Source organism: Diabrotica virgifera, chromosome 4, assembly GCF_917563875.1.
Source record: "Diabrotica virgifera virgifera chromosome 4, PGI_DIABVI_V3a".
NCBI classification, from domain to species: domain Eukaryota; kingdom Metazoa; phylum Arthropoda; class Insecta; order Coleoptera; family Chrysomelidae; genus Diabrotica; species Diabrotica virgifera.
The window spans coordinates 46,196,203-46,223,315 of record NC_065446.1 but is presented as its reverse complement, the minus strand read 5'-3'; the positions used below and the strand labels follow the sequence as shown (position 1 = coordinate 46,223,315).

The following is a 27,113-nucleotide window of genomic DNA, read 5'->3' as shown; positions in this document are numbered from 1 at the left end:
TATAATGAAAAGAATGTCAGTCCCTATTTTTTTTCAGCGAAAATGTGATGGGAAACAATCTCCTAATCACCACCCTAATTAAAATGAGTCATTGACCTTATTTGATCATCTTTATTTGTGTATTGTTAATAGGTTAAATATAGTAAATAGAGTTAAAAGCGAATAACGAATTTTTGTAGTTTGGTAAAAACTGCCCTTTTCTTCAGAATAGAAAGATTAGTATCAGAGATACAAAAAATGTTTAAATATGAAATTGTAGCTTATTTAATTCCCAAGAACTAGGTTTCCAAAATTTTTTTCTGCGGCAAAAATTGAGTGAGCTATTGACAATTAAAACTTGTAATAACATGCAACAACCACCTTTACTTACCCTTTCAAAGTCACCTCTTTTTGCGACCGAGGCTTTTAAAATGATTTAATATTATTAGTCTTATAGATCTTGTAAAAATCTACAAAATTCTTTTTTACCAAACTTTTTAAGATAAAAAATAAAAAAGTTACGGTTAAAAAATCAATATATTTTTTTGAAAAAAATAAAATGGAGAAATCCAATTGGAAGCACAATAATGTAAGTTAGCGGTATTTTTAGTCATTGGCCTTACTCAGTCTTCTTTATCTATGTAGTATTAATAGATTCTAGAAGTATGACTGGCTTAGAATGATTAGTTTGAAAAAACTGGAGTTAAAAGCGATTAATGAATTTTTGTAGTGTGGTAAAAAATGCCATTTTCCTTAGAATAGAAAGATTAGTATCAGAGATACGAAAAAATGTTTCAATATGAAATTGTAGGTTATTCAATTCTCAAGAACTTGGTTTGAAAAAATTTTTTCTACGGCAAAAATTGAGTGAATCGTAAATGAGTACCTATATCGAAAAACATTGATATTTTCGATATAAAACTAACACTTTCGATACCGAATAAATCGAAAACTATTTTATCAAAAAAATGTATAGAACATTTTTTGCTTAGAATGAACATTTTTATTAACTTTTGTGGTCAACATATAAGAAAAAATTTCTACTCCTGAGATGGGGTGGCAACCACCCCCATGGTAAAAGCGCCTTTCGGCATCATATAGATTTTGATCCTTGGACTATCCACTACTTATTCTCAAATTTTCAGTAGTAATTGCACAAGAGCTCTGAAATTATTGAATTTTTCCCGAGTGACACTTCGACAGTTTTAATTTCACGAGCCTTCGGCTAGTGAAATTATGTCAAAGTGTCACGAGAGCAAAAATTCTATATTAATTTCAGAGGTCGAGTGCAATTTGTTGCGATTATTTCATGAATAAAACTGTTCAAAACCAAAATTTTATTGTAATTTATTTATGTAAGTACCATTAAACACACAGTTTTTATAAATATTTGACGATTGAAAGTCATCACTTTTATAATTTTTAAAACATTAATTGTCATTAATGTCACTGAATGTATTTTTTCGTAGCAACGAAGGGCATCTGACGTAATATACTTAACGACGGGAGATTATCAAAAATTATCGATTTAATTCAGATTTCTGTAGCTTTCTATTGGTCAGAATCTCCTATGAATGAAATAATCAGTAGTAATTGCACAAGAGTTCTAAAATTATCGAATTTTTCCCGAGTGACACTTTGACAGTTTCAATTTCACGACCCGAAGGAAATGAAATTATGTCAAAGTGTCACGAAGGCAAAAATTCGATAATAATTTGAGAGATCGAGTGCACTTTGCTGCGATTATTTCATGAATAAAACTGTTCAAAACCAAAATTTTATTGTAATTTATTTATGAAAGTACAAATTAGTACAATTAAACACACAGTTGTTATAAATATTTGACGTTTGAAAGTCATCACTTTTATAATTGTTAAAACATTAATTGTCATTAATGTCACTGAATGTATTTTTTCGTAGCAACGAAGGGATCTGACGTAATATACTTGACGACGGGATATTATCAAAAATTATCGGGTATAATATCACAAGAGAGTGAGAATAAATTGAAAATAATGCGACAGTTTTCGAAAATTTGTTGTCTGGCAATAGACACGAGATCCCGCAGGGCTTGAGTGGCTATTGCCAAATGACAACAAATTTGAGTAAAAATGAAGCATTATTTTCTTATTTATTCTTACTCTCGTGTGATATTCGTAAGATTATTTTTTAATACGTATATTATGGATATTTTCTTAAATGTGACAGTTGTCAAAACTAGGAAAGTGGTTGCCATTAAACAAAAACAATCTACTTAAAAAAATTCTCTCTGTAATTTTCTACAGTAGATAATTCTCAGTATAATTTTAATCTGATTGGACAGAATTAAACACGTGATCAAATATCTTACTATACGATTGGAAGTTAAAATCATCAAAAAATAATGACTTTAATTTTTATTTATGTAGCTTTCTATTGGCCAGAATCTCCTATGAATGATATAATCAAGCAAATCGATCTATCCTGTAAAAATTGCGAGGTGAAAAGCTTCGGTTCCTAGACTAATATGTAACGAAATAACTTAAGATTACCAGCAAATATGTAGTAGAAAGTGCGAGTTTTTGATAGCCTTACCAATATTTTTAATGAACAAGTTAAAGAGCAAGGGACCGCAATGAAACCCTTCTGGGACACCAGAACAACAATGGAATTCTTTAGAAATGTAATTGTTAATACGAACTTGGTTTGCCGTAAGCGGATACCACTTCCACTGTGTTTGTACCCTAAGGCCGCGTTCAGAGTGGACGAGCAAAGAGCAACGAGCAAAGAGCAAAGAGCAAAAAGTGCACGTTCAGAGTGGACGAGCAAAGAGCAAAGAAGTGCTAATAGCGTGTAGTTACGCTATAATAGACGAGAGTTTAGTTTTTTTCCACTCGGCAGTATGGATAGGAGCGGTATACTTCGACAATTTTTAATTGAAGGTGTTTCATTGGCAACATCGCACTTAAAGCAAGTCACCGATAGTTCTCTTGTCAAATTTGCAGTGGCGTACCAAAGTAATATTTTAATTATTTATTACTTATTTATACACGTAATTACGTAAAAGTTAAATCTAAGATCGATGTAATTATTAAATTATCATGTATGTTTTGACAGATATTTTCTAGTTGTCTAACAAAATAAAGTAAATATTCTTCTGAATCTATTTCTTTGTGGCATCTTATGCAATTACATACAGTATGGTGCAAATGTTTGGAATAAATTGGTTATTTCGTAAGCCACCGACTTTAAGGAAAAATCCTAACAGGTCGATTTTTACTTTTAAATTATGATTTTTTGAGACATATATCCCACTAGTGACGTCATCCATCTGGGCGTGATGACGTAATCGATGATTTTTTTAAATGTCAATAGAGGTCGTGCGATAGCTTATTTAAAAGGTTATTCAATTCTCTATTCAGCAATATAAACATTAACATAATTATTTATACAAGCTGTTCAAAAAATTTTTTTTGAATTAAATTGACACAAAAAAAAAAAGAAGAAGGCATGTAATTTATTTAATTTAGAATACATTCTATTGCTTTCAGAAGACAAAAAAAAAATGGTTTTTGATAAATAAACATTGTTTTTCGCTTAATTTCAATACTCGAGCTGCCACCCATCTGCCCCTTGACAGTTTGAACATTATTTAATTTAAGCGAAAAACAATGTTTATTTCTGAATTAAACATTTTTTTCTATTTTCTATTTTTCTATTTTCCATTTATATCCAATATTAGTTATATGTTGGCTCCGTGCGTCTCCCCTCTACTTACAGTCACGTGACACGCTGTCAGATTTTCTCAAGACGTTTTAACATTGAGTCTTATGGGATTATTTTGTTAACCTTGAATATTTTATTTTGTAGTGATAATAACCGAATACAATTGTTAGAATTCATTCGTTATTAATTTATACTGTAATTTATAGTGCAACAAAAATATTTTCTTTTTCGTTAATAAAGATTTATTGACATAAACTGCGATAGTGAGGTTATGTATACAAAATCAAACTGATAATCAATATTGGAAATAGAAAAATTTATATCAGATTAAGTGCGTTTTTATTTTCTGTTTATATTAATACATAATATCACTACCGTGACACGGCATTTTTTTAAATGTCTCATTTAAACATACACAAAGCGTCCTGATAAATTTTCAAAAAACCGCCACCATGAGCAGATCGGTCGATTTTGCTTTGACACTTTGTTAACGCTCAGAGCGAATACACTATTTTACTTGGCAAATAATTTTGCATTTTGGCATATTTTCGACTTCCACTTCTGAAAGTGTTATTAATATTTTGTATTTTGATAACGATTTCCGAAGTGGAAGTCAAAACGTCAAATAAATTGAATTTTCAAAGTGGGCTTATTTTCGAAGTAAAATAATAAATAAAGTAAAATTTTATTAATTAAGAGTACCTATACAGTATTTCAAGGTCAATTTCCACTTTAAATTGTCATTATGATGTGTGTTTATAATAAGTATTGAGTTTCATTTACTATCCTTGATCTTTGGGAACGGCATGAATAATATTTTACAGATATTAAAACGTGAAAGAATAATGGCAATTGGCACCACCAAAAAGCAATGTTTGGTTTCATTTTAATGAACTATATCTCCAATTTACACGCCTACTAAAAATAGAAAGATGGTGGAGCATTTCTTTTAATCAAGTAAACGAAAGACAAGACAGTGAGAATACGAACAAGAGTGAAGACAATAAATCGAAGATTAAGATTTAATAGATAAATCTACTTTAAAATGTATAATATATTATGTCTGAATTGTCAATATGAATGAGTGAGATAAAATTAAATTATTAGAGAAGAATTTTTTACCAAGCAACAAAAACAAAATTTGTTTAAATTATTAAAGTTGTGTATTTTGATAATAATTTCCAAGTTGGAAATCGAAACGTCAAATAAATTTAATTTAAAACTTAATTGTGACTTATTCCCATGTCACAAGAAACAAAACACCCCACGTCGACGTCTATGCGGATAAGGACACTTGTTGACGAGTAAAATATTTCTAAGAATTCTCACCCTTCGACGGACATAAATATATAGACCAGCGAAGTATTGATAAGGTTACCAATGATTCACAGTATTCAACGAATTTGTTCAACTTAGCCACTTGTAAATTTGACCCATCGGCTGGAGGTATATTGCTACCGAGGCAAATTTTCGGAAATCATCTAATTTTTTCACTTATCCACATTGGCAAAGGATACACAATCTATAGGACTATAGGATATTTGCTCTTTACTCTCACAGTAGTCCATGTAGTGAGACCGCTCCCGTCTGAAAAAATTTCCGATTCGGTCTCTTTGTGGATTCCTATTTAAAAATATTTTAAAATTTCCTTTAAACAAATCTGAAGGGTGCCGGACGGAATTTTTGGGCAGAAATTGTTTAAACAATTTTTTTTAAACAAATACAAAAGATCACGTTTTTTGCTCTGGAACATATATTTTTAAGTTTTGTGGGTCATTCTAAACAACAAAGGTATCTTGTAAATGTTCTCAAAAATTGATAGTTTTCGAGTTATAGGCAATTTAAAATCTGAAAAATGCGAAAATACGCATTTTCGAGGCCTAAAAACTCATATTTAAATTAGTATTTTTGAGGTTGCCAGATACTTAAATTGAAGTTTAAACATTGAGCCTCAAGACTCTGAAGAGTGATCGCGTTTAACCTTAATTTATACCGTTGTTTTTTAATTGTTAAATATGCGTGTTTATCCGATTTTTTGCCGATGTGGCGCGCTCTATTTCAAAAATCTCCTATTTTCCTCCAAAAATTATTTTTTCTAGATTGTTTGGGATTTTCTAAATAAAATAAGTTTCTTGACATTTTTCTCAAAAGTTAACAGTTTTAAAGTTATAAGCGATTTAAAATCCAAAAATGAGTTTTTTTATTAACTTATAACTTTAAAACTATTAACTTTTGAGAAAAATGTCAAGAAACTTATTCTATTTAGAATATCCCAAAAAATCTAGAAAAAATAATTTTCGGAGGAAATAGGAGATTTTTGAAATAGAGCGCGCCGCACCGGCAAAAAAATCTGATAAAGACGCATATTTAACAATTAAAAAACAACGGTATAAATTAAGGTTAGACGCGATCACTCTTCAGAATCGAAGCTGAATGTTTAATCATCAATTTAGGTATCTGCTAACCTCAAAAATACTAATTGAAATATGAATTTTTAAGCCTCGAAAATGCGTATTTTCGCATTTTTCAGATTTTAAATCGCCTATAACTCGAACACTATTAATTTTTGGGAAAAATTACAAGATACCTTTTTTGTTTAGAATAACCCAAAAAACCTAAAAATATATAATAATAAAAATGCGAACTGAATAAAAATGGTATACATTTTTATTTTATAGTCGTATTACTCCGTAGAGTAAGTGCACACCTACATTGGATCCGATTTTCTCCGATCAGATCAGATCAGATCAGATCCGATCCGATCCGACAGGCGGTGCCTACATAGGGCTTTTCATTCACAGTCATTTGTTTCGAGCTTCTGTCATGTGTCACATAATAATAATTTATCTACGTCATACGTTATTGGTATATAAACAATACAAACCAAAGACGTATGGCGTAGATATATCAATATTATGTGACACATGACAGAAGCTCGAAACAAATGACAGTCGATGAAAAGCCCTATTAGATCCGTCTTTCTCCGATCAGATCAGATCCGATCAGACCGGTTTTCCGGCGAGGATGCCTACATTGGTTCAGTTATCTTCCGACCACCGACCACCGACAATAAGTTGCGATGAAGTGTTGAGATGATGACATTGAATATATTTAAACATGTTAGCTTGCAACCCCCAACTTGCAACCAACTTGCAACCAGTTTGCAACCAGTTTGCAACCAACTCGCAACCAGTTTGCAACCAATTTGCAACCAACTTGCAACCATCTTGCAACCAATTTGCAACCAACTTGCAACTAAAATTGCAACTCAACGTGCAACCAATCGGAATGAAACCAAACACTTCTCGATGAGAATAGGAGAAGCTACTCCCGACGTCGGCCGATATCGGATCTGATCTGATCGGATCGGAGAAAAACGGATCCAATGTAGGCACTCCCATTTAATACTATGGGTTTATTTTTTATTCCGACGTCGGCCGACGTCGGATCTGATCTGATCTGATCGGATCGGAGAAAAACGGATCCGATGTAGGCACCCCCATTTAATACTATGGGTTTATTTTCTATTCCGACGTCGGCCGACGTCGGATCTGATCTGATCGGAGAAAATCGGATCCAATGTAGGTGCGGCCTAACTAGGTGCATTTTTCCGTTGGAACTGTACCAGCTGCAGACGGGGGATGTGAATTACATAGTGTAGAATTCCTTCCCTCTCGTCTTCACTGCAGCATCCATTTGACTTGCAAATTGTAGAAGTCTTGGTGGTGTCACCAGGAAAGTGTACCAATAAGTTTGCAATTTAAAAATCTTTTAGTAATATTTTTAATATTTTCAATATTAATAATTTACTATTAGGATTGAAAACTACTTCGTCTAAAAATATATGTTCCGGAGCAAAAAAACGTGATCTTTTGTATTTGTTTAAAAATAGTTATTTATGAAACAGTTCGTGAAGTATGCTTTTTGCGAACGCACGCGATATTTAGAGCACGAGCGACAGCGGAGCGAGTGCTATACATCGCTAAGTTCGCAAAAAGTACTTCATGCACAGTTTCATACAATATTTTATCTACTCTACCATAAACAAATAAAAAAACTGTAACTCTTCGTCACTGGAATTCATTTCTATTCTACAATTTTTAGAACTTTGACATTTAAAAATTCTAACTTCTTTCAAACCACAAAACTGTAAAAACTTTTGTCGTAATTTATTGCTCATTATGTCATCACCATGACAACGCCAAAGTTAAGGATATTTGATTATATGAAAGTGTGTTAAAAACAGTGCGAAAAAGTAAGTCCCATTTAAAATACATTGTTACTTCACGCTCACTTTAAACACTTCACGCACTGCTATCTATAATGACAGTTTTCACAAACTAAAAACTTACACATAATATAACATAGAGTAGATAAAATTGTTTAAACAATTTCTGCCCAAAAATTCCGCCCGGTGCTCTTCAGATTTGTTTAAAGGGGACATTTTTGAATAGGAATTGACAAAGAAACCGAATCAAAAAATTTTTCAGACGGGAGCGGTCTCACTACATGGACCAAAGAAATCAAACTTGTTTGGTTTCGCCGCTTTGCTCTTTGCTAGCACTCTGTGCACCTCCGTTTGCCAGTATGAGTTTGATTTCTCCGCTTTGCTCTTTGCTCTTTGCTCTTTGCTCTTTGCTCTTTGCTCTTTGCTCGTCCACTCTGAACGTACGCTTAGTTAGGCTGTAGCACCTTACGAGATAGTGACCTGTTATAAACGGGAGGTATCAGAGATAAAGTAAAAGACATTTAATTTTCAAGAAGACAAGAGCAACCAGTATGTTCTAAAATTCATACCAAATATATTAATTTACTAATTATTTTGTTCCAGATATTAAAACCAAGAAAAAGTATAAACCAGTCTGACTTGAATGATTCTAATTCTGAAGTTCCTGCCAGAGATGCTAGACGAGTTAGTTTTGCAAGTAGTAATTTTGTCAAGTGAGTAGTTGTTTTAATTCTATTAATTTCAGCAAGATTTTGTAAGCAATAGTATATTGTACAACAAGAGAGAAAAAAGACATATTTCTCACGAGCGCAGAAGTTTGTTGGCACGAGCCGAGGCACGAGGCGAGTGCCGCAAATCAAGCGAGAGATAATTATGTCATTTTCTCTCGTGTTGTACACTGTACTTTTTCTATGGATGCGTTTTTGTCAAGAGTTCAAACTTCAAAATTAAATAATTTAGGTGCTTTTAGGTATATTATATGCCTAAATTGAAATAAAATACATATATGCACATAGGTATTTAATATTCTTAATATTTATATACTTTATTTATTTAAAATTATAATTCACAGTTGAACAGTCTTAAAAAGTAATTTTTGATAAGTTTTGACAAGTTTGAACACATTTTGTTTGACAAAAATAATTGTGTTTGTATTGTGCATGTTACCATGGAAATGGCGATCATATGTATGTAAACCGGCGGTGAACCCGTGAGAAAAAATATTTCTCACTGCAATGGCCGACTTTTCTCACTGCCTGAGAAATTGTTCGTTTTGAATGTATGTAAGTAAGTAGTGAGAGAAGTTGCACATTGTATAGCATCCATAGAAAAAGGCCATATCTTCACACTAGTTTCAAAAAAAGTAGTTTTCATCACTCTCTACACCTCTTCCTATCACCCCCTCCATAATTCCTTTTTCCTACCCTCTGTCTCTCTCTCTCTATCTCTCTCTCTCTCTCTCTCTCTCTCTCTCTCTCTCTCTATCTCTCTCTCTCTCTCTCTCTCTCTCTCTCTCTCTCTCTCTCTCTCTCTCTCTCTCTCTTTCTCGCTCCTTTAACTGATAATCCGCCCTCCTCATTTCACGACTCTTCGTTATCTTGGGCCAGTGTAATAGTGATGTTGATTATAGTTACTTTCGACTATTCGTTACAAATCGTTACGTTTGTATAAGTAATCATTTACAGTATTCGTTCCTTTGATTACTATGATTACTTTTGTTACTTTTGTATTTAAGTACCGGTGTAATCATATCGAGAATCGTATTTCTCAGTAGGTAGGTATTTTGTATAGGTATTCCGATATAACAACGACCTTCACCGATCTGTTAAGGGATAAAAATGATTTGATTACTGTGATTACTTTTGTATTTGAGTACCGGTAATCATATCGAGAATCGCATTTTTTAATAGGTAGGTATTTTGTATAGGGATTCCGATGTAATAACGACCTTCACAATCTGTTTAAGGGATAAAAATGATTTGATTACTATGATTACTTTTGTATTTGAGTACCGGTAATCATATCGAGAATCGTATTTCTCAGTAGGTAGGTATTTTGTATAGGTATTCCGATATAACAACCACCTTCACCGATCTGTTTAAGGGATAAAAATGATTTGATTACTGTGATTACTTTTGTATTTGAATACCGGTAATCATATCGAGAATCGTATTTTTTAATAGGTAGGTATTTTGTATAGGGATTCCGATGTAACAACGACCTTCACAATCTATTTAAGGAATAAAAATGATTTGATTACTATGATTACTTTTGTATTTGAGTACCGGTAATCATATCGAGAATCGTATTTCTCAGTAGGTAGGTATTTTGTATAGGTATTCCGATATAACAACCACCTTCACCGATCTGTTTAATTAAGGGATAAAAATGATTTGATTACTGTGATTACTTTTGTATTTGAATACCGGTAATCATATCGAGAATCGTATTTTTTAATAGGTAGGTATTTTGTATAGGGATTCCGATGTAACAACGACCTTCACAATCTATTTAAGGGATAAAAATGATTTGATTACTATGATTACTTTTGTATTTGAGTACCGGTAATCATATCGAGAATCGTATTTCTCAGTAGGTAGGTATTTTGTATAGGTATTCCGATATAACAACGACCTTCACCGATCTGTTTAAGGGATAAAAATGATTTGATTACTATGATTACTTTTGTTACTTTTGTATTTGAGTACCGGTAATCATATCGAGAATCGTATTTCTCAGTAGGTAGGTATTTTGTATAGGTATTCCGATATAACAACCACCTTCACCGATCTGTTTAATTAAGGGATAAAAATGATTTGATTACTGTGATTACTTTTGTATTTGAATACCGGTAATCATATCGAGAATCGTATTTTTTAATAGGTAGGTATTTTGTATAGGGATTCCGATGTAACAACGACCTTCACAATCTATTTAAGGGATAAAAATGACTTGATTACTATGATTACTTTTGTATTTGAGTACCGGTAATCATATCGAGAATCGTATTTCTCAGTAGGTAGGTATTTTGTATAGGTATTCCGATATAACAACGACCTTCACCGATCTGTTTAAGGGATAAAAATGATTTGATTACTATGATTACTTTTGTTACTTTTGTATTTGAGTACCGGTAATCATATCGAGAATCGTATTTCTCAGTAGGTAGGTATTTTGTATAGGTATTCCGATATAACAACCACCTTCACCGATCTGTTTAAGGGATAAAAATGATTTGATTACTGTAATTACTTTTGTATTTGAATACCGGTAATCATATCGAGAATCGTATTTTTTAATAGGTAGGTATTTTGTATAGGGATTCCGATGTAACAACGACCTTCACAATCTATTTAAGGGATAAAAATGATTTGATTACTATGATTACTTTTGTATTTGAGTACCGGTAATCATATCGAGAATCGTTTTTCTCAGTAGGTAGGTATTTTGTATAGGTATTCCGATATAACAACGACCTTCACCGATCTGTTTAAGGGATAAAAATGATTTGATTACTATGATTACTTTTGTTACTTTTGTATTTGAGTACCGGTAATCATATCGAAAATCGTATTTCTCAATAGGTAGGTATTTTGTATAGGTATTCCGATGTAACAACGTCCTTCACCGATCTAGATAAAAATATAGAGTTCTCGCATTCGATCTTTGTTAATGACATACATTACATATTTTACGAATACCATTATATCTCCCTCTGTTTCATCTTCTATCTTCTCCTCACCCTCACAGTGTGAGGCTCTGAGGCTCACACCCTTAAAACGCTTCACACCGATAACGATATTCGATAACACTCGTAAAATACCGATCCCGTCCGTTACTCGCTGGGATACAATGTATTAGAAAGTAATCAAGTGTATTGGTTGTAGATACAATAGTCGTTACTCGCTCTGATACGATTGGTACGAAGTAATCAGAGTAATCAAAGTAACGATTTGCCTCTCTGTACATACAGAGTGGGCCAAAGAAAAGACTCCACCTCGATATTTGGCAGTATTTATTAGATTTTAAGGAAATGACGAAACAGGTTGATTTTTGATCTAAGGGGGACACATTTTTACGCTACATACATCTGTCATTTGTCAATCCCCTCCCTTCCACTTCCCCCACCCCTTATTTTTAAATAGGGAATAGGGGTTGTGTGCTAGCTCATTTGAAAGGTTATTCAGTCCTCTATTCAGTAATATAAACATTAATATAAATATTTATACAGGGTGTCCAAGAAAAATGTTTTTAAATTAAATTAATTGACACAAAAAGAAGAATGTATGTAATTTATTTAATTCAAAATACATTCTACTGCTGTCACAAAACAGAAAAAAATGTTTTTTGATAAATAAACATTGCTTTTTGCTTAATTTCAATGTTCAAGCTGTCACCCATCTGTCTTGGTAGGTTAAATATTGAATTTAAGCAATAAGCAATGTTTATTTATCAAATAAACATTTTTTTTCTATTTTCTGTCAGCAGCAGAATGTATTTTGAGTTAAATAAATTACATACATTCTTCTTTTTGTATCAATTAATTTAATTCAAAATCCACGAGGAAAATAAACTTCCTGTAGCTGGCTGTATACCATAAATCACAAAAATACCAAAAAACTTACAAGAAAACTAAAAAAAACTTACAAGAAACTTGGTATTTTTTTTTAATTCAAAATAATTTTTCTTGGACACCCTGTATAAATAATTATGCAATGTTAATATTACTGAACAGAGAATTGAATAACCTTTCAAATGAGCTAGCACACGACCCCTATTGTCTATTTAAAAATGACGGGTGGGGCATATGGAAGGGAGGGGGTTGACAAATGACAGATGTATGCACCGTAAAAATGTGTCTCCCTTGGAACAAAAATCGACCTGTTTCGTCATTTCCTTAAAATCTAACAAATACTGCCAAATATTGAGGTGGACTCTTTTCTTTGGCCCATTCTGTATATTGGTACGAAGTAATCAGTAATCAAAGTAGCGATTTGCCTTTCCAACGGCGGATCCAACAACCTTGCAAGGTGAGGGCAATGGAATAAAAATTATCTCGTGACTGACGTACGCAGGATTCTTTTTCGGGATGGGCTGTTATTTTCTTATTCTTCATGTACCATGTCTTTTCAGAACGTTGGTTACCATCATAGGTATCTTAATTTTATTTATTGTCACCCTAAATCAACCATGAAGTTCTTCTTCGTCCTGGACTGCGTTTGCCTGCTATTTTCACTTAAATAATATTTTGTAGCCACTCATATTTGGGACCTCTCATTAAATGTCAGAAATAATCCAGCTATCTCTTCTTGATGCTTTTTATAATCGCAGTAGTGTTGCTGAGACATTCTAGTATTGTGTAGTTTCGGATCTTCTCTATCCAATAAACTTTTAAAATTCTTCTCTTGCACCACATTTCGAGAGCCACAAGGCGATTTAGTTCGATTTTATTCACAGTCCAAAACTCGACACCATACAGTAAGACCGAGAACACGTAGCAGCGAAGTAGTCGGATCCTTAATGCCAATTTTATGTCTCTGTTACATAATACTTTGGACATCCTTCTAAAAGCGGCTCTTATTCTGGGGGTTTTACTAAATGATCAAATTACCATAACATTTTATTTTTTTTTATAGCCTTTTTTTCTATTCGAAATGTCGAATAAAGGCCTCTCCCATTTCTCGCCATTCATCTCTGTTGTGTGTGAGGCGTTTCCACATTGGTCCTGCGACTCTTCTGATGTCATCGCTCCAGCGCATTTGAGGTCTTCCTCTTGGTCTCTTCGCTTCGTACGGTCGCCAGTTTCCAACTTCCTTGCTCCATCTACCATTTTCGAGACGTTCGTTGTGTCCAGCCCATTTCCATTTTAATTTAGCCGCTTGTTCCACGGCATCCCTTACTTTTGTTTTGTTTCGAAAACAAAACGAAACCATAACATAGCACCGGCAATTACTATTTTTATCTCGTCTCTGGCACTGAATTGAATACTTTTTCATTTATTATGTTCCAAAGACTTAATAATTTTCGATTTCATGGAATTCTTCCATATTTATGTTTCAGTTATCAACAGGACACAAAATTCACTATTTATAGGGGAGTGCATTTAGATTTTCACTTCGGAAAAAATCAAACAAGATAAAACTTTTTGTAATTTCATTAAGAAATGTTTAATAAACAACATATAAAAAACTTCTACTCGAGAAGTGGGTGCTTCATTTTTTATTAAACAAATGAACAGCGAAGTTAGATGTTTTTTTTAAATAACTCCGAAAATATAATTTTTAGAAAAAAACTGACTTGACCATTGAAAAACTCAGAAAATTTTACAAAAAAAACCTTATATAAATATTTTTCTAAAATTAAATCTCTAGCTTCCGTAATTTTTTATTTATAACGCTAAAGTCACCCTTCTCACACACATTGGCGCACTGTAAACTAGCGTTTGAAGAAGTGCACGGTTGAGTTTTTTTAATGTAATTCTTTAACTAATGGATCAAAAGAAATTTTACAAATTGGACATGAAACAATATGAAATAAGCTATTTTATGGTTGTAATAAAAAGAAATAAAATGTATGGATATAAGTACGGTGTGGGCGGAAAGTGAGACTTACATGAATTTTGTTTAAAAATGATTTAAAAATCTGTAACTAATACAATTTTACTTATAAAGCTCTCAAATTTGCACAACTTACCTCTCAATCATCTTACTAAACGATGTTTCATTCAAAAAAAATCTCAAAAATGTAATTCAAATAATACGCTGTCTCAAAAAATGTAATTTTTGAAAACTTCGTAGTTCTACAGAATTCCCACCACTTTAAGACGGTATTACTCAAGTTTGAATAAATCTAATACAATTTTTTTTGATATTTTTTTAAAGCCTAGGATGTGATCTTTATAAAACACTGAATTATTTTAGTCTAAAAATGAAATAAACAATTTGTTTTTGAGAAAACTAAGTAAGATAACAAAAATGTAATACAAAAACCGAAAATTACCAGCTGAAAAATGTATATACAGAGTGATCAAACCTTTTTTCTGTAAAACTTACCTAAAATTAATTTAATAATAAGCTTCAATGTTCAACAAAAAATTTTTTTTTAGCTCTTATACAGTATGTTTGCGTAACTTGGAACCTATTGATAACTTTTTTAATATCAGTTTTACGAAAAAAAGTTATTCTTTATAAAATACTCTGCATCGTATATAACATAAGATCCAACCATCAAATATCAAATTTTGTTAATTTTGTAAGAGGTATGTCAAAAAATATGAATTTCACTCAAGAGTAAAGAAAAAGACATAGAAAATTTGTTTTTTTTTAATATTGTTTCAAATTAATTATACCAAACATCATTAAATTTTCACTTATTATTTATGATAACTGATTTATTATTAATTTTATGAAGAAAGTTATTCGTCATATTCGTGTTCATGGTCTAACACTTAATATGCAAATATAAAATATTATATTTTATCAATATTATACGAGGTATTATGTAAAAAAATTGCATAAAAGTGTAACTGCATATTGACACATCGTTTTTAATTTTGAACAGCTTTCCATAATAACAATTTTCAGTATTATGAAAAATATAGGTATTTTACTCCTAACTGAAATTTTTATTTATTGACATATCTTGTACAAAATTGATAAAAATTGATATTTTATGATTGCATTTAAAGTTTTAGAATATGCAGAGCTTTTTACTAAGAATAACTTTTTATTTATGATCCCATTGCAACAATTTTTTGAATATTGAAGAGATAGATTTTGAATAATTTGTTCTTTCTTTCTAATACATTTTAATTTTTAATATTATTGTGAAAATTATTTGTTTATCTTTTTTTTTTAAGAATGAAATTTCATATTTGTTTGATTGGATTCTACTTGTTTTTCATTTAAATATCCGCCATTTTGGATCCGCCATTTTGAAATTTAAATTTTTAATCTTTAATTCAGATTCAACAACCTGTTAAAAATAAAGACAATAAATGTTTTAGAAAAATGTTCTTTTTTATGTTCTTTTTATAAAATCCGCATTTTGGATCCGCCATTTTATAGTTTATAATGTTAACATTTAAGTTAGGTTTATCAAAGCTCTCAAAAATAAATATATGTAGAAATAAATACATTTTGTAAAGAAATTATGATTTTACAACTATTTTTTAAGTTATCCGCCATTTTGGATCTGCCATTTTATAATTTAAATTATCAAAATTTTATTCGGGTTCAGCAACCTCTCAAAAATATCCACATATATGTAAACAAACACGTTTTATAAAAAAAATTCGGATTTTACAACTGCTTTTTAAGGAATTTTAGGAAAAAATCCGCCATTTTGAATCCGCCATTTTGAATTTGCAAATTGTAATGCCAGATTCGGGTTCAGCATAATCAAAACTAAAATAAAAACATTTTTTATCAAAATAAAATGTTGAATTCACCCATATTCTTAACATTATTTATACAAAACAATTGTTATTGTTTAAACAATTAATAAACAATTAGCGGCGAAATTTGTGAGTAGAACTTTTTACTTTAACATATTTATAAACTAACAAAAAAAGTTTTAGAAAAATATAACCTTGTTTGATTTTTTCCGAAACATTGTATCTTCTCGTTCTAATTGCACTCCCCTATTATGTTCAATCATAATGTCTTTCTTAAAAACATTGTCAGTAGACACCAGGCGAGATCACAAAGAGGGGGCAATTGACTCCAATGATCCCCCCTTGGATCCGCGCCTGTGCCTTTCTGTATAGTAATCGTTACTTTCGGTATTCGTAAGTACGGAGTACTTTGTAACGAATAGATACTTTTTCAACATCGCTACAGTGTAATATATTCATCACCGTCAATGGCATTACAACTCTTTGCGAGTATTTGCCGCGTTTACCATTGCATTCTATACATATTTGACGGCCATGTGTCACTGTTTGTCATTGTCCCACTCCTATTTACTCGAGATCTTCTCTGACTGCATCTTTCCATCTTTTCCTAGGCCGTCCTAGAGACCGTCTTCCATTTGGTCTTTCCCAAAAAACATTATTTATAAGGTGATTGTCATTACTGCGTATCACATGCCCTGCCCATCTTAGTCTATTGGCCTTTAAATATATCTGACTAGATTTTCCTTTCCAAAGGGAGACTCTAACTCATTATTGTGTCTGCACCGTCATTCGTTTATCACACTGCCTCTGCAAGTTCCGCATATCACTCTTTGTAGCATCCATGTTTTGCTTCCATACGCAACTGCTGGTCGTATTATGGTCTAATATATCGGGATTTTTGCATCTTATGAGAAAAGTTGATTATTTCATTATCTGTCAGATCTGTTTCCCATCATTATTCGCTTTTCAACTTCTCATTTTATTGTGTTGTCATTGGTGATTGTTGCTCTTAGATATTTAAACTCTAACCACTTACAAGTTATGATCGTTTATAGTCATATTTTGTCTTATTCGCCGTCGTACTTATTTTGAAACGACCATGTATTTTATTTTGTCTTGATTTATTTTTAGACCGATGTTTAATGCAGCTTCTTCAAAGGTCCGGCAAATATCCTTGACTATTAACTTTTACTGCATCTAGTTCATTGGTAAAGGCAATTTTTCGCATGACATATTCTAAGGCCATATTGTTGAACAATTGATTGAATCATTAGCCTGTTTAAAATCTACACTAAGCATCAAAATTATTGCACCACCTTAAAAATGGGACATTTTTGATATCTCGTATTTCTTAAACCTGTTGTCCAATTTGAGTGATTTTTTTAGTATATTCTTCAAGCTTTATTCTTCAAGAATATCGATGTAATAATATTATTGCTAAAGAGGTAAGTGTCATTGTATATCGGGTGTAACAATGATAGTGTGTTTTTTCCTCAAATTTTGGAACACCCTGTGGAATATTCTAGCGTATACAAAATATTGAAATTAAAACTCAACTGTAGCCTTAGGCTTTTTGTTAAAGGTTGGATAATAAAAAAGTTACTTTAAAAAAGGTACTTTAACAACTAGCAATGTTATTTATCAAAACAGGATGTTTCTAAACAAGTGCGACAAACTTTAAGGGGTAATTCTGCATGAAAAAATAATGACTGTTTGCTGTATAAATATAATGTCCACAAATGCTTCGTTTCCGAGATACGGGATGTTGAATTTTTTCATAGACTGACGATTTATTTATTGCTCTAAAGCCGGTTGAGATATGCAAATGAAATTTGGTAGGTTTTAAGAGGTAGTTATTTCTCATTTTTTTAACCTACAATTAAGGATTTTATATTCACCATTGGCGTGCATTCGGGATGTATCTACAATGTTTATACCCGTATGCACGCCAATGGTGAATATAAAATTCTTAATTATATGTCAAAAAATTACGCAATAACTACCTCTTAAAACCTACCAAATTTCATTTGCATATCTCAACCAGTTTTAGAGCAATAAGTAAATCGTCAGTTTGTCAGAAAAAATTCAACATCCCGTATCACGGCAACGAAGCATTTGCGGACATATATTTATAAAGCAAACGGTTATTATTTTTTCATGTAGAATTACCCCTTAGAGTTTGTCGCACTTATTTAGGAACATTCTGTATTGATGAATAACATTGCAAGTTGTTAAAGTACTTTATTACATTGCTTTTTTATTATTCAACATAAGCGAATGAATCAAAAAGCAAAATGTTAAGAAAGCCTAAGGCTATAATTGGCTTTTAATTTCAGTTTTTTATAAATGCTATAATATTCCAGAGGGTGTTGCGAATTTTGAGAGAAAAACACAGTTTGATTCGTACACCCGGTATACAATGAAAATTTACCTGTTTAGCAAAAATATTATTACAGGGATATTGACAAAGAACAAGGCTATAACATATTCAAAAAACAGGTTTAGGAGATACGCGACATCAAAAATGATCTATTTTTTAGGGTACCCATTTTCTATGACGCGCAGTGTAGATTGCCCTGTACTTGTTAAATATTCAGTAACAGAGACGTTGGTAGTAAACTTGATGTACAGTAGTGAACGCATATTTTTGGCTGATATGCGGACTTTTCCAAACTTTAAGGAAAAAACACACTATCATTGTTACACCCGGTATACAATGACACTTACCTCTTTAGCAATAATATTATTGCATCGATATTCTTGAAGAATAAAGCTATAATATACTAAAAAAATCACTCAAATCAGACAACACGTTTAGGAAATACGAGACATCAAAAATGTCCCATTTTTAAGGTGGTGCGTTAATTTTGATGCTTAGTGTATAAGATCTGATGCATGTCTTAATTATACTCCCTATATTTTTCAAGCACTTGTCTTATAGTAAATATTTGATCAATAGTCTACCGTCCACGCCTGAAATCACACTGGTTGTCACCAACTATTTCTTCAACGTATGGTAGTAATCTTTTTAGTAATTCCGAAGCCAATATTTTATAGTATTGATTAGTGGAATTCCTCTATAGTTCATACATGATTCCTTTTTTCCTTTCTTGTTCATTGGTACAGTAATACTACTATTCCATTCTTTTGGCATTATTTCTTGTTGCCAGACCTTTTCTATTAATTGATGGATTTTACTTACGAGTTTATGACCGTCTTTTTTAATTAACTCGGTATCAATATTTTCCAGACCATATAATAATATATTGGCACCCTTTTTTTTGTGAATTTGATGGCTTTGGCCGAGCCAATTAGCCAGACATTTTGTTATTTTAAAAACAAACTTTGTTTTTTCAATCATAGGAATTTTTTCTGTATTTCTAACTCTAAATACATAACAAACTAACATATTACAATTAGTATCTAAATAATACACTGTTTTGGTTGTAAATATTTTTTTTGTACATATTTATTTTTTTATATTTTTTTAATTTTTTTATATCTTTAATTGGAAAGTGGCTGAGGTCATAATGATCCTTAAACCTGGAAAACAACCAAATACAGTATCATCGTACAGACCGATTTCATTGCTACCCGTAATTTCAAAGCTGTACGAGAAGCTTTTGCTGAAAAGGTTGAAACCTCTCATAGATGCTAAGGCTCTAATTCCATCACACCAGTTTGGGTTTCGAAAAAGTCATTCAACTATCGACCATGTCCATAGAATAACGGATATAATAGAGAGGTCGCTAGAAGGAAAGAAAGTTTGCTCCTCTGTCTTCCTCGACGTGGCGCAAGCTTTTGATAAGGTATGGCACGAAGGACTTAAGTACAAATTAAGCAGGATTTTGCCAAGACAATACACATAATTATTGGAATCTTATATATCAGAGAGAGTTTTTAGGGTTAAGCAAGAAGAAGCCTACTCGGAACTAAAGGAAATCAATGCAGGGGTACCACAAGGTAGTGTGATAGGACCGGTCCTATACCTATTATACACTAGTGATATTCCTGAAGTACAACATAATACAATAGCTACCTTTGCTGATGACACTGCCGTCTTAGCCGTAGGTGAAGACCATGAAGAAGCAGCAAGAAAATTACAAATATCTCTTAACAGACTTAACGAGTGGACTAAACGCTGGCGAATTAAATTAAACGAAATGAAGTCAGTGCATATAAATTTTACAAACAAGAAAAATCAATACATTCCTGTTAACTTAAATAATACTCAGATACCATATGCCGACACCGCAAAGTATTTGGGTATTACACTAGACGCTAGGCTACGCTGGAAGGCCCATGTTAAAAAGAAACAAGAACAGCTTAACATGAAGTATAAAAAATGTATTGGCTATTGGGAAGACAATCCACTCTCTCGATCTATAATAAAATACTTTTGTATAAACAGATTATAAAACCTATATGGACATATGGCATCCAACTATGGGGCTGCGCTAGTAATACAAATTTAATTATCATTCAACGATTCCAAAACAAAGTGCTAAGGAGCATTGTCAACGCTCCATGGTACTATAGGAACAGTGATCTCCATAGGGACCTAGACATGGATACTGTTAACAAGACCATAGAAAAATTTGCCAAGAGTCACGAACAACGACTTCTTCAACACGTCAATGTTGAGGCCATCCAGCTCCTCGACAACACGGATCTAGCTATAAGACTCAAGAGGAAGAAACCCTTCGAGTTAGTTAAGTGAAAAATAGTGCACGGTGCAAGTGATGGTACAAGTTAAAATTTGTGCAATATATTAACAGAATCTAGGGGGTACTATCGAGTTTGTCCTTAGTCTTAAGTTTTTTAGTAGTAATTTAGGTTAGAAATAAGTTGCTCATTGATCACATTATTTGATCAGATTGTAATGTCCTTAAGCATCTTATTGGTGTTTAATAAAAAAAATATCTTTAATTTGTTTTTTTTTATTATTACTTTTTATTAATTGTTTTTTTGCTACGTTAAGACGTAAACCCGATTCAACATCTCGGAGGTTTACATCTTCTTAGTTTTTTTTTTCTTTTTTATATTGTGGCATTCTTATATTTATATATTTCCAGGCCATTTGCTGCCGATCCCGAGAAAAATACTATTTGGGATAATACATATGAAGAAGAGGTGAATCATACAGATTCAACCAGTGAAACTAAAGGATTTTTGGATAAACATTCTGTAAATGCTCTTACGTTTAATGATGGGAATGAGGAAATTAAAGCAGAGCCATTTTTTATAGGGCAACAAAATACTTCAGTTAGATCTCTGAGTATAAACACTACAAACATTGATGAATTCAACAAAGAAAATTATGTTCCGGTAATACTGAAGAACCCATTTGTCGCAGAGGGTAGTATACATGTTCATGACAGTATGTTTAAAACAGAAATGAAGACTTCAAAAATTCAATTTACAGATTTAGACAGTATACAAACTCAAAATCAGGAAAATACTATGGAACTGACGTGTATGTCTAGTATTTTACCAAATAATAATATTTCTGTTGAAAATACAACGCAAGACATGGAACTTACAGATATTTCGTTAAAACTCACAGATTTTGCACCAACTTCAAATTTATTTTATACACAGACAGTAAAAAGATTTGAATCTGATCTGAACAAAGAAAACATTGTTGATTTTAATATTCCTATAATTGCAGATAATAATTTAACAAATGTTTTACCAACAACCAACAATACTCAAAAGGTTCCAGATTTTTTTCAAAACCCAGAATTATTTCGAAAAAATAAGATCCAAGAATTAGAAATTACAATAGTAGATCAGACCAATACTGTAGCCTGTCCAGATATGCAACTCACCTGTACCCATTCAAAAGAAGATAACAATATTCCTGAAAAAGATTTTAATAATTCAGAAATTAGTATGGAAATAACCTCTGACATACTCGTAGATGAGAGTAAAAATGTAAGTATGATAAATGTCGAAAATTCAGGAGCAACCATGCAACTCACACAAATAGTTTCTACAAATAATAACGGTCACATTTTGGAGAGATCCTTAGGAAATCGAGAAGTAAATGATACAAAAAAAGATAATGATACCAGCTCTATGGATAAAAGATCTGTATATGCTGGTGGGAATTGTGAAAAATCTTCTGAAAATACTACCAAAAACAATATTGACACCAGTATGAAATTTACATGCGTTTTTCCACCCATTGGCCAACTAATTTCAAGTAATATAAATGATATAAAAACAGATATGGATAACAGTATGCAGATGACTTGTGTTCATCCAGATACCAGCAAAATCATTAAAAAATTTGCTGATATGGGTAATCAAAAATCTTCTGATAGTATTACCAGTAAGAATACTGACAGCAGTATGCAATTTACTTGCGTTTTTCCAAACCCTAGTCGAATAATTTCAAATAATGTAAATGATACAAAAACAGATATAGACAACAGTATGCATATGACTTGTATTCATCCAGATACTAGCCAAATCATTAAAAATTTTGCTGATGTGGGCAATGAAAAGGGTTCTGAGAGTATTACCAGTAAGAATATTGACCCTAGTATGCAATTTACTTGCGTTTTTCCAAACACTGGTCAAATAATTTCAAATAATATAAATGATACAAAAACAGATATAGACAACAGTATGCAGATGACTTGTATTCATTCAGATACTAGCCAAATCATTAAAAATTTTGCTGATGTGGGTAATGAAAAGGATTCTGAGAGTATTACCAGTAAGAATATTGACACCAGTATGCCATTTACTTGCGTTTTTCCAAACCCTGATCAAATAATTTCAAATAAAATAAAAGATACAAAAACAGATATGGATAACAATATGCAGATGACTTGTATTCATCCAGATACTAGCCAAATCATTGAAAATTTTGCTGATGTGGGCAATGAAAAGGGTTCTGAGAGTATTACCAGTAAGAATATTGACACCAGTATGCAATTTACTTGCGTTTTTCCAAACCCTGATCAAATAATTTCAAATAAAATAAAAGATACAAAAACTGAGATGGATAACAATATGCAGATGACTTGTATTCATCCAGACACTAGCCAAATCATTGAAAATTTTGCTGATGTGGGCAATGAAAAGGGTTCTGAGAGTATTACCAGTAAGAATATTGACACTAGTATGCAATTTACTTGCGTTTTTCCAAACCCTGATCAAATAATTTCAAATAAAATAAAAGATACAAAAACAGAGATGGATAACAATATGCAGATGACTTGTATTCATTCAGATACTAGCCAAATCATTAAAAATTTTGTTGATGTGGGAAATGAAAAGGGTTCTGAGAGTATTACCAATAAGAATATTGACACCAGTATGCAATTTACATGCGTTTTTCCAACCAGTGGCCAATCAAATATAAATGGTACAGATAAGGATAATAGTATGCAGATGACATGTACTGATCCAAATACTAGTAAAATAAATGAAAATTTTGCTGATATGGGTAGTGAGGGTAATACCAATAAGAATCTTGACACCAGTATGCAGTTTCCGCCCACTGATCAAATAATGTCAAATAATATACATGATATTAGACAAGCTAGTATGAAGCTAGAAGAAATAGTTCCAAATAATGTACATCATAGTAACAGGGATATTGATACTAGTGTGCAGATTAGTTGTCAATTCCCAGAATCCAACAAAAGTGTTAAAACATCTTCAAATAAAAACATCATCACTAAAACTTCCGAAGAAAATACCAATAAGAGTTTTGGCACCAGTATGCAGTTAACCTGTGTGTTCCCACAACCCGAAGACGACATCTTAGTTAATTACAAATCTTATAGTGGAACTGTAAATTGTGAAAATTCAAATATACAATTAACCAATGAAATTGTATGTAAGGATGCTGTAAACACAGACACATCTATGGTTAGCAAGAGAAATATTAATGGAACATTGTGTGATATAACTATAGATAAAACAGCTGGCGTACATGCAACAGTGTGTGATATGAGTATTGATGAGACACACAATTTAGAAGATATTGCAGTCACTTATGTCATACCCAATGATGGTACCAACCAGAAAATAACAGATAATCTTAGTAAAAATTTGTGCAACATGAGTATTGATGAAACACATAATTTAGAAGGTATGGCAGTCACTTATGTTGTACCCAATGATGGTACCAATCAGAAAATAAGAGGTAATCCTATTAAAAATGAGTGCAACATGAGTATTGATGAAACACATCATTTAGAAGCTATAGCAATCACTTATGTCGTACCCAATGATGGTACCGACCAGAAAATAATAGATAATCCCAGTAAAAATGCAACGATCGAAAATGGTACAAATATTTCAGACAGAGTGGATAATATTAAACCATATGAACAAGCAAAAGATGAAGAATATTTGGTACCTATTAAAAAAACTAAATTTGCAGATACACTGCAACATATTGCTTATACTGACCAAGAACATACAGGAGTTGATGAATATAAGAGAAAAACTCAAGAAAAATCTTTAGAAGGTGGAGCAATATCTAAAACCCAGATTAAAAAGTCTTGTGAAGAAGATAATATGCGTAGTGAACACAAAATATTTCCCCTAGAAAATGATGAAGATTCTAAAATGCGTCTTAAAGAGAACAAACACAGTTTCGCTGGCAAAATCCAAGAAAATCCTACGGTGTCAAAAATACTAACTAGATCTCGAGAACAGTTCCTTAAATTTCGTGAGGAATTTAACTCGGCCAAACAGAAACAGGATAATACAACCACTAACTTAGCGGAAATTAAAGACAGACCAGTACTTATTCATAGCAACGAAGAAGATATTGACAAAACTCCAGTAGAGATGCCGACATATGCTCAAAGTAAAAATCTTCAGTTGTGTGAAGATTTTAATATAAAGAAACGTGTAGAGTTAGAGTATAATGTTGCCGAACACCAAACCAGCGCAGGTATCTTTAAGAGTCCGGTTCCTACATGTGACGATCCGCTTGTATCGTCACATGTACTAACCAGATCTAAGCATGCATTGCTACAACCTGGCGAAGATTATAATTTAAAAACAAGCAAAATAAATAATAAAATGAATATCCTGGAAGAAGATACAGAACTAAAATTGACAACTTCAGGAATTGTAACTAGATCAAGAAATAAAGTATTGAAATCGTGTGATGATCTTAAACCGAAACATCATGAAGACCACGATAAAAATAATGATAATGCAAATATAAGCAAAGATTCTAGTTGTATTCAATATCCAAGGGGTGATCATGTGTCATTGTCCGATAATAACTCAATGGACGAGAGTTTTAAAACTAACGAGGCAAGATTAACAAGCCCTACAAATAAAGGATTTCCTTCAATTGTAGAAAGTAGATTAAAAACCACAGATAAAAGTGAAATAAATGCAGGACATCTATTGATCCCTAGAATACAAGAAGAGTTTGGTCCCAATGATACAACTTTAACAGTATATGATTCATCTTCGCTCAAAGAGTCCTCGGTGACTTCAAATGATTATCAAAATAGTCAGGAAGCAAAATCTACCAACAGCCAACTAAGCAATAATCTTCTGGATTGCGCCAGCAATGCTGGTAAGCCAGCTTTTTCATTTGACATTGGTCGTAGCAGTACTTTAGTAAATAGAACTGTTATCAATGATGATGATGAAATAGTCGACACTTGTAACCTCAAGAAAGAAAAGATAATGAGACTAAATTCCGATGTTTTACGAATGGACGATGCATCTTCATCATTCGCTTTGATGTTAAGTAATAGCCCTTATCCTGAATATCCAGGAAAAAAGATTTATTCCACACGCACTAGACCTCTACTTGGCGTAAAAAGAGATGGTAAGTACGTATTTTCTGTAATGTATAATGTATTTCTTAATATTTGACAGCACACTAAACTGCCAATCAAGCAGAAGTAAAAGTACGGGATCCGAATAGGAGGTCGAAATGTACCCATCTGCTTGCCGGATGAAACATTTTTTTTTATTAAGTTTCATATATAGACAAATAATTCTATTCTTTTTCTCATGATCATCTTTCAGTGCGTCACAGTTTTTCGATTTCTCTCTAACGCATTAAATTGTATGTGACAGAAAAAAAGGCACGTCTGGGAATACTTCGGTAATTATTCTAGTTCGGTGATTATTCTAGTTGTCGATAGATGGCGCCATAATCAAAAAAGAATTATTTATTAAATAAAATAATAATATTATCAATATAATCTGTACAATTTATAAGACTATACAAATGAAAGAAAATACCATTTTATAAATGCAATAGACACAATTGATTTGGTTTTATTCCAAATTGAAAATAAAATTTGACAACTGTCAGATTTAACTAAAATGTCACGTTAGAATAAATGTCATAAATATGTATTATCACGGACTTACCTTTTTTTCTATAATTTGTGACGCACTGAAAAATGTTCATGAAAAGGAGAATAGCATGGGTTGCCTATCAAAATCGTGTCATAGCTATCTTTAAGGGGGGGCGTAGGGGTTGAAATCAACATTTTAAGCACATTTTTGTGAATTTTTTTTGAAAGTATCCCTTTCAGACCTGAATTTTTTTTGAGTGAAAATGAAGTTTCCCTTTGAATAAATACGATATACGGTATCTAAAAAAAGTGTAGAAAATGCAGAAAAAAATTCATTGTTTGAATCTGTCACAAATGACATGTCACGTTCGTGCGCTCTGGGCTTATGTTCTATGAATGCAGGATCGTAAGTGTATGAAAAAATTCATTTTTATTAAACGTAAAACACCATTAGGGACAAATAAACATTATTTTTATAATTGTTTAATATGCTATTACA

At 32.1% G+C, this 27,113-nt stretch overlaps 1 protein-coding gene across 2 annotated transcripts in view; it reads left to right on the top strand.

Moving 5' to 3' along the window:
• Positions 1–27,113, top strand: part of LOC126883017 (uncharacterized) — a 94,281-nt gene that overhangs the window by 13,656 nt on the left and 53,512 nt on the right. For both annotated transcript variants that reach the window (XM_050648186.1, XM_050648187.1), the window contains 2 exons: positions 8,516–8,625; positions 21,383–26,133. In XM_050648186.1, the coding sequence (XP_050504143.1) occupies positions 8,516–8,625; positions 21,383–26,133 (4,861 nt within the window). The remainder of the gene's footprint in view (positions 1–8,515; positions 8,626–21,382; positions 26,134–27,113) is intronic.